General features: G+C 38.0%; 2 protein-coding genes across 2 annotated transcripts; both read left to right on the top strand.

The window, feature by feature from the left end:
* Positions 1-127: 127 nt before the first annotated feature.
* Positions 128-2935, top strand: LOC120103701 (pentatricopeptide repeat-containing protein At5g04780, mitochondrial-like). The gene has a single exon (XM_026806029.2). The coding sequence runs from the start codon at positions 523-525 to the stop codon at positions 2857-2859; it is 2337 nt and encodes a 778-aa protein (XP_026661830.2). The 5' UTR covers positions 128-522; the 3' UTR covers positions 2860-2935.
* Positions 2936-3123: 188 nt separating this feature from the next.
* LOC103710599 (CRIB domain-containing protein RIC4-like) lies at positions 3124-5571 on the top strand. Its single transcript, XM_008796406.4, has 2 exons — positions 3124-4856; positions 4946-5571. Exons 1-2 carry the CDS (start codon positions 4727-4729, stop codon positions 5299-5301), a joined length of 486 nt encoding a protein of 161 aa, XP_008794628.3. The 5' UTR covers positions 3124-4726; the 3' UTR covers positions 5302-5571.
* Positions 5572-9521: the final 3950 nt, after the last annotated feature.

The following is a 9521-nucleotide window of genomic DNA, read 5'->3' as shown; positions in this document are numbered from 1 at the left end:
TTCAAAAAATAGAAAGCTACCAATTAAACCTTTAATCCAATAATCAATATATATAATATACTCTAAATAATAAATTGTATATATTATATGATATATAATATAAACATATTCAAGTTTTTTGGGGCTAAGCTTGATTGAGCCAGGTCATTTTTTTTTGGCCCGGCTCGAAAAATTTAAAGTATATTTTGCTTGTTCAACCTTGATCCAAACTTCGAAAAAGTATTAATATTAAAAAAAATAAAGTTGAAGCTAATTTATATCAGTAAAAATTAGTTGTTGTAAAAAAACTTCCATTGCTCACTCTCTTTAAAACCAACAAAATGTTTCCACATCATCTAATACAACGAGGGCGGGCACCCTTATTCTATTTAATATTAAAAAACTTCCATTTAATACATCATTTGTTAACGAAACCCTGTATTCTATTCTTATTCTACTTCTTGTCCTTGAGTTATATAGTCCATATTGACGCTTAGCCCCCTCTATGGACCGGACGGGCTGATTTAGCCCGGGAAACCCCGTATGCCGCCGTTGAAGCGAGCGGTCACCGACATTTTGAATTTCCCGCGCTCCCCCTTAATCGCTGCACTCTCTTCAACGTCAATTTCTCGCTCTCCAACCGAAAGCCTCACCTCACTCCACCAAGATGCGCCTCCCCTTGTCGACCCCATCCATTCTCCTCTACCCTCTCTTCCATTTCCCATGGAGAACCCTCAGAGAGCTTTTCTCGGTCTGCTAAAAGATTCCTCGGGAACCACAACAACCCTTTCCGACGTCGAACTTCTCCATTCCAGAGCAATCAAGGTAGGCTTAGCTCGAGATGGGCAGGTGGGCCCCGGTCTTCTCAATCTCTATGCCAAGTGCAGCTGTTTAGATCTTGCACACAAGTTGTTCGCGGAAATCCGTGAAAGAGATGTGTTTGCATGGACTATTCTGATCTCGGGATTCTCTAGGAATGAAGAGTATGAAACGGGGTTGAGACTTTTTATCCGCATGCTAACTGAGGGGATTTTGCCTAACCGCTTTACTCTCGCTAGTGTTTTGAAGTGTTGCAGGGGCTCCAATAATCTTAAAATGGGTAAGGGGATCCATGGATGGATTATAAGGAATGGGGTTCGACTGGATGTCGTGCTGCAGAATTCGATTCTTGACTTCTATGCCAAAAGTAGTACCTTTGAATATGCGGAGAGAGTTTTTGAAATGATGAATGAGAGGGACGCTATTTCATGGAATATTATGATTGGTGCTCATTTACAGAATGGAGATATTGATGGATCGATGAAAATCTTTAAGATGTCGCCCCTTTGTGATGTCTCGAGTTGGAACACCATTATTAACGGGCAAATGCAGAACAGGTTGGATATGAATGCCCTGCAAATTCTCTACCACATGGTGGAGATTGGGCCTAAGTTTAATCAGTTCACTGTCTCTATGGCATTGGTATTAGCTGGTAAATTAGCTCTGCTGGAATTGGGAAGGCAGCTTCATGGCCAAATACTAAGATTTGGGTATGAGCATGATGCATTTGTTAGGAATTCACTCATAGATATGTACTGCAAGTGTGGCAAAATTGAATTTTCGTCAATCATTTTCGATAGTTCATCCCAGTGTATTGATGGTCTAATGCCAAAAACAATTGCATGGAGCTCTATGGTTTCTGGGTATGTGCAAAATGGTAGGGGTGAAGAAGCACTGGAGCTCTTCCGTAGGATGTTTCATGAAGGAGTCAAGGTGGACCAATTCACTCTCACAAGCATCGCTGCAGCTTGTTCTGATGCTGGAATCTTAGAGCAAGGCAGGCAGGTGCATGCCTGTGTTGAAAAACTAGGCCATGGATTTGACACCTTTCTGGCATCGGCTATCACTGACATGTATGCTAAATGTGGTAGCTTGGAAGATGCCTGTAAAACTTTTAACAGCTTTCATAGTCAAAATGTTGTGCTGTGGACTTCTATAATAGGCTCTTATGCTTTGCATGGGCAGGGGAAGGAGGCCATTCAGCTTTTTGAAAGCATGCTGCAGGATAAGATAATGCCAAATGAGATAACCTTTGTGGGGGTTTTGTCAGCATGTAGCCATGCTGGTTTGGTTGAAGAAGGCTATAAGTATTTCAGATCGATGCAAGAAGATCATGGCATAGTTCCAGATATCGAACACTACACTTGTATGGTTGATCTCCTTGGTCGAGCTGGTTTGCTTGAGAAGGCAAAAGACTTCATTCATGAAAACAACATCAGCCATCACACTGTTGTCTGGAGGACATTATTATCAGCTTGTCGAGTGCACAACAATATAGAAATGGCAATACAGGCTTCTGAACAACAGGTTCGATTTGAACCATGTGATCCTGGATCTTATATATTGCTATCACATATCCATGCCGCGAAGAGGAAATGGGGACAGGCTTTCAAACTGAGGAACTTGATGCAGGAGAGAGGGATCAGAAAACAACCAGGTCAATCTTGGATTCAGTTGAAGAACAAGATTCACACATTTGTTGTGGGGGATAGGTCACACCCCCAGACAGATGAGATATATTCTTACTTGGAGTACTTAATTGGGAGATTGAAGGAATTAGGGTATTCAAGTAGAACAGACTTGGTTCTCCATGATGTGGAAGAAGAACAAAAAGAATCAGCTCTAAATTACCATAGTGAGAAGCTTGCTATTGCTTATGGGATCATTAGCACTCCTGGTGGATCGCCTTTAAGGGTCATGAAGAATCTGCGTATCTGTGTAGACTGTCATGAGGCTATCAAATATGTTAGTCAAGCCACAGGCAGGGAGATCATTGTTCGAGATACTTACCGATTTCATCATTTTAAGGATGGCAAATGCTCGTGTGGGGATTACTGGTGAATGGAGCTCGATTATGTTATACCTGGCAAAGCTTGCCATCAAGATACTAGAAGTTTTGATCTTGTAGTGGACTGACCTCTTTAGACCAAAAGAAAGGTATGTGCTCTTAAAACCACCATAGTTTCATGCAATACCCAATGCAAATACTAAATTATTTGTGTGGTGCAATTCAACTTTTCATTGTATAAGTTTCTGGGGAATGCAGTTTTTGCACCTTGAGTCACTGTCTAAAATGCTGCGAATTTATTGCTGGTATTATCTTTAATAATTATGATTATATTTTGGTAGTGCAAATATTTTCAGTAACTTTTTCAGCATTGCTCTTGACATCTGTCTCTCTTTGTTCTGTCTAGTTGCTGAGGAATTTGTTTATTATTTTTTCCACAAAATCTTTTTCTGGATTTCAAGTAATCTTTCACCATCAAAGTTTGCTTAATAACCGAGTCACAGTAAAGCCCATTTTACCCACTTTGAAGAAAAGGAAATCTCACCTAGTGTGTGTATGTCTGAAACAGTGTCATACTAATTCGATGCACTACCCATTCCAATGTTCTGCTTGACTCTTCCACATTGTTATTATAGTTACCTTTTATATAGTACTGTAAGACATATTTTTTGTACAAATTATATCCTCAGGGAAAATGTCATAAAAGAGTAGTTGGACCTAGGAGGAATTCAGAAGCATAGCAGAGACAAATACCCCACTCTATTTAGAGACATATTATCAGATACAGTTTATGGCTATGGCCCAAGTAAGTGGGAAGCAGTGATGATTTGAAGTCTTTATACAACCTCCACTTCTACTTATTCCTGTCTCAATCAAAGCTCATTCAGGCACCCATTCTCCTTCAAGTTTAAGATTCCTATAAGGCTTGAGTAGTGGCTTTAACTTAGTGCTTCAGAGTCGTATTTTAAAAGCTTCACTTGCCGTCAACCATGGGAGTAATTTGTCAAACGTAGTGAGGTGGTGGTAAAGGTGAATTGCAGTCCATGGAAGCAAGCTAAGATCTTGGGAGCAGTTCTGTACTTTAAAGGACCGCAACAGGAATCGTAGATGCCTTCACTAGACTTGTGAGGAAGAATTCTTCATGATGCCAATATGTTTTTCTAGTGAGATAGCTATCATCAGTATAAGTGTTATTACTCATCCATCATTTCGTCATGTAACCAACCATTCTTGTTCTGGAAGCTTTTTGACTGCATGGTTTTATCTTAAGCCAATAAAACTGTAAGAGCAAAATATATTTGATTTTATTCAAAGTAGCACCATCTAGTCTATCAAGAAAGCACTATTTGTCCCAGTATGAAATTGACAAATCTTTAGGTTCCTGCTCTATAGCTCTCTGCAATCCTGCTGTGCTTGTTAATTGAGATCTGTCTAGTGTTAATATCTTAAATTTCTTACACTTTACTCTTAGACCAATCTTAAGTTCCTAATTTAGTAGTTGTAAGCTGGGAAAAGTAAAGTACAAATGGGTCTCAACACGATGCCTTTGTGTTCAAGGGAGGGATGAAATAGAAGATCCCAGATGATAAGAGGGAGTAATAGGAGAAGGTTCTCAGAACACACAAAAAGTAGTTGGTGGCCTCAAAGTGCCCTACAAATTGGACTTGCAATCAGCAAAAAGTGGGTAGCAAAACCAACTAACCCCACCCACTCCATAATATCTCCTCCCCCTCTGCCTTCTCTCACCAAACTCGAGTTACTCCTGTCCCTGAAATCATTCAGACTTGCTAACAAAGTCAACACCACCCAATATAACAAATTTGCTTGCACTTCATTTCTTTCATGCCATAACCACCATTCTCTTTCTCTTTACCTCCTACCTCCCACTTTGCCCATCTTCTCTGTTCCATTCATGAGGCAATGAGAGACCGAAGGATGGAGAGGTTTGTCGTCCTTCCGTTCTCCATGGGCTGCGTTTCTCAATCGAGCATCGCAGTTTGCATAAGCCAACCAAAGAGAGCACAATCAGAACCACCTCCGCCAAGACCAAGTAACATTCTTCTTTCTTAGTTCTTATTAAGATATCTAGTAGAGGTATTTTATCAGGTCTGCTCCCTTATGTGTTTGTTCTTCTGGAAGGTGGAGAAGGTGAAAGCCAATCCGATGGGAAGATGAAGGGCTCATCTGTGCTTCTCCCACTTCCTCGCCCTAACGTCTCCGCGGGGTTTCAGAAGCTGATCAAGAGCTTCAAGAGCTTGTCTCAACTGTTTGAAATATACAAAGAGGATGATGAGGAGATGGAGATTGGATTCCCAACTGACGTGCAGCATGTGTCCCATGTAGGATGGGATGGTTTCAACAATGTCAGCAGCATGAAGAGCTGGGATAAAGCTCCAGAATTCCTCTCTCTGCCATCCCTCTCATTGAGGCAGTTTGAGCTGGCCATGGCAGTCCAGGCTGGTGCCCCTCCACCCCATGGTCCTCTTGGGGCTTGACCACAGTGAGGTGTAGTTGCCCTGTTCTTTTCTTTGGTTCTTGCTGTTGCTTGCTATCCTTCGGTGATGGTCATGAGAGGTGCATGTGAATTGTATAGATTGTTTTAATATGGGGATCTTTAGCATATCCTAGTCCTTTTTGTGTACATGTGAGAGCTTGGTTTGTTCACTGAGTGCAATAAGAATAATATTAAGTCTTGCGACCACAAGTCATAGCCACTTGGACTAATGGGGTATATTTCATGCCACCTAGAAGGGGCAGCATCTTTTTTGAAGTTCATGTGATTTGACAGCCCACCAAAACCTCTCCAATTGTTAATGATTTTAGCCTAAATAAGTACAAAATAAGAGGACCCAACCTTGTTTCTATGCACATTTAAAATCTCTGTCCCCTGTCCTGAGAGAATGAAATCCAATAGTCTTGTTGGTGTACATTTTTTGGCAGGCAAACCTCGACAAACCTTGCACCATCTTACATCACTCTCTTGTGATGCCAAGGGAAATGAAGTCATGGGACAACTCACTAGTTTATTAGGAGAATTGTTTCTGCTGTAGTACAGCCTAGGTGTCAAAGTTCTGTAATGGATGTAAACGGTTTTGTATCTTAGCTACCATGGTATGTACAAAAATTCTTATTGCTCTCCTTATAAGCTAGAAGTAATACTCAATCTCTTTGTTTATGATCCCATCAAATAGAATTTAAGATTTCCATAGCTAAAAGGTAGATTGGTTCAAGATTTGGATCGTAAAATCACCATATTCGAGCTAAAATATTTTGATTAGGTGCTTTCCAATCTCATTTGCATGATTCTTTGCTTCATGACAGCTTAATGTTGATGTTCTTTTGTTGCATGGTGTTGTCTTTGGGAAACCATCATTCTTTTTTATAGCTTTCCCAATGTCAAGACGTCTCTTCATCCATATCATGGCTGTTCCCCTTGAGTGCTTAAAAATACATTTGGGAAAAGATGTCTTCTTGCTTGCAGGGCTGATGTGGATTCAGCTAGATTTCTAATGGTAAATAATTTTTTAGCATGTCAAGTCTATTTCTTGAGCTTAAGTGGCCGACATGGTCCTGTTCTGATGGAGAGCTATCCACTATTGTGCAGTTCAAGGATCTTTTTTTTTTTCTAGCACAGATTTGGGAAAAAACAAGATAACAAATCCTTGCTAAAGCTATGGAAAATAAGCCTAGCCCATCATACGTTTCACTAAAAATAAGAAATATACCTAACATCTGCTAATGCAGCATCAGCAGAAAATTTAGATAAATCTTTATGGAAAATAAAGGAACCTTAAGTTCTTAATTTTCGATGAAAATTTGCTAGGAACTGTCACACCCTGATTCTAGAGCATAACAAATACCGCATATCTGCAATGTGGACTATACAAGTATATAAGGATACTGATCAAAGAGTAATAATAATAATCCTTCAATTCTTGAAAATCAATTTAATAAAGATCCAATCGATTTCTTACAAGCAAATATTTCAAAGTAGCGAGAGTTATAATCTTCCAACCAATTATTCTCATTTAAATCAAATAAAACGTCCAAAATTAAATTGAACTTGAACTAAGCTAAATTAAACGAAGCTAGAAGTTTAGATGACTCAAGTATCTTCAAGCAATCTAGCGCACTTCTTCAAGTTTCAGAATTTGAAAGTAGAAGAAGAAAAAATAATGAGTTGCACCAGCCAAGTAAGCAACATAATATATCAAAGTGAGATCCAAGCATGCCAGACAAATAAATAATCAAATAGCATTATATTGATTGAAAAGAAATTAAATCTCAAATAGTACAGGTATTTTTTTTCAAAATTTATTTTTTATAAATTGATAGTAGATCTAACACTAAACTATGGCCGCATAGCCAATAGCATTGGTCAGACAATAGATACAGAGTCCACAAAGTGCCACATAACAAATACCACTATTCTAATCAGTAGTAGTTCAGTATCGAAACTAGTTTCTCATATTATAAGTCGACAGGACCAATATATAATCTCCAATAGCAGGGTCAGGTCATAGCCGTGCTGAAATATATATATATATATATATATATATAAACAATTTCACAAACTACTTAGTGATCAAATTTTCAAAATTTATTTACAAGAATATCAAAATATGTAACATATTTTAAAACAATTATGACCGCAATAATAACATGCTTGACCTATTTAATCAAACATAAAATAGAGATCATAACTAAATTTAAAAACTAATTGTCACAATATGGTGTTCATCCTGTGAAAGCTATTGTCACAATGAGTTCTACTAAAAGCTCGTTAGCCTCCGGCCAACATGCATGGCATTGGTGTCCTTTCTCAGCTGTTTGGCCCAATAAAGTCTCAGTTTTCAGGTGGCTAAGTGGACCATTTCAGTTTAGCTGAAACAAATGTAAGTTCCACAAGGACTTACAGAAATCCGTGAACAAATCTGGAAGTAGTTTATTGCCTAAATCTGTCATGCGAAATTAACTCTAAGAACTAAGTTGACAGAAAATCTAGCAGATGCTTCATATTGCAGAAGTAGTAGATAGTTGTGTTGTCATTTCAAGTTAGGTTGCATTTTTCTTTTATAACCCACCTTCAGCAGATCCACTATTGTATACATAGTGATACCACCTATTTGTTGGACAAGAAATTCGAGTCCAATTGGAAGGGTTAAATTTTATTGGTGTAAAACCTAGTACTATATTCTAGTTTGGTTATCTCTTTCTAGTTATATACAACCCATAAATTTTCACTGTCATCATAGGATCCTTAGGCTCTATTCAATTTCCTTCATGATGTGCATCTTCCCACCGAGACAACTAAAGAATTCTGGGATTCCCTGGAAGCTGAGTATGGAATGGTTGATGTTGGTCTAGATCGGTTTACTATATCCAGGTTTTACAATTATGCCATGGTGGAATCTAAACCCATCAGTATCTGGATCCATAAATTCCAAGATGTCCTTCGAAAAGTTGAATTAACCATATGTATTTTTTCTTAGATTATAAGGTTCGAGCCTTGACTGGCACTCTTTCTCCATCTTGATCAAACTCCTCATGAGAGCTAAGTCATAAGAAAAGCTACTTAACCTCAATGGAGGTTAGTAACTCCATTAGAATTGAAGAAGAGAATTGATTTAAGCTTAAGCACGCAATCAGACTTTGAACTCAAAATTAACCTAATTGAATCTAATCAGAACCAAATCAAACCCCGAGGGGAAGAACTTCAAAAAGATTGAAGAACTTCCAAAAACTTCCTCTAAATCTCCTAATAACTTACCAAACTTGACCGAGTCAGAAGGCAAAAAAGAAAGAGATCTTTCTGCTTCGCATGCACGCAAACCAACAATGAGGTGAAGAATTGCTACCATAAAAAGACTAAGCTACTAAAGAAAAGTGCAACTAAACCTCAAGTCACCATTTTCGGAGATGGTGCTGAACTTTTTTTGGGTCGGATGCTCCAGATCCCTTAATAAACCTCATTCTTTCATCTCATGATTGGTGGCTTGATTCTAGAGCAAATATCCTAGCTCTCCACCTTTCATGAATTATGTGGATGAGGTGTAATGCTCGGAAACAGTTCAGCAACAAAAGTGTTGGAAAAAGGTCTAGTGGACTTGAAGATGACATTTAAAAAATTTCAATCCTTCATGAAGTGTCGTATGTCCTCAATATTAAAAAAAACCTAATTAGTAAATCTCTTCTTGTACATGAGGTTTACAAAATTATAGTAGAATCCAATAAACTTGTAATTACTCATAACAATAAGTTTGTAGGGAAAAGCTTTGTATCTAGCCTATTTAATCTAAGTTGGTAGTTCCTCCAAACTTTGATGATGATGTTTCTTCCTTTGTTATATATGGTCTTAAAGAATATATATATATAATGTTTAAGCAAGACGAAAAGTTTGACTCCAATCCTCCACTACGGTTTTAGGTCAAGACTTAGTTATTTTTTGCAAGTCATTTGCATGCATCTACATAATATGAAATTGAAGTAGAGTTTATCTTCATCTACATAATATTTTGATCACTTTTAACTGATCAAAGCAGCTTATTTCGAACTCGAGCCTACCATTTATTTTGGGAAATTTGTTTTTAGGGCAGTATTTTTACAAGCATCGTTCGAAGCTCGCATTCCTTTCCATTTATTTTTGCAATTTATCTTGATATTAAAATTTTAAATTATTATTTTATACAATTATTGGCAATTTATAAGAACTATA

This window comes from Phoenix dactylifera, chromosome 7, assembly GCF_009389715.1.
Source record: "Phoenix dactylifera cultivar Barhee BC4 chromosome 7, palm_55x_up_171113_PBpolish2nd_filt_p, whole genome shotgun sequence".
NCBI lineage: Eukaryota > Viridiplantae > Streptophyta > Magnoliopsida > Arecales > Arecaceae > Phoenix > Phoenix dactylifera.
Note: the sequence above shows the minus strand (reverse complement) of the source record. Positions and strands in the feature narration are given on the sequence as shown.

Coding starts and splice junctions, on each gene's coding strand:
- LOC120103701 (XM_026806029.2), top strand. CDS start 523: ATGCCGCCGTTGAAGCGAGCGGTCACCGACATTTTGAATTTCCCGCGC.
- LOC103710599 (XM_008796406.4), top strand. CDS start 4,727: ATGAGAGACCGAAGGATGGAGAGGTTTGTCGTCCTTCCGTTCTCCATG. Junction 4,857..4,945: donor ACCACCTCCGCCAAGACCAA/GTAACATTCTTC, acceptor TTCTTCTGGAAG/GTGGAGAAGGTGAAAGCCAA.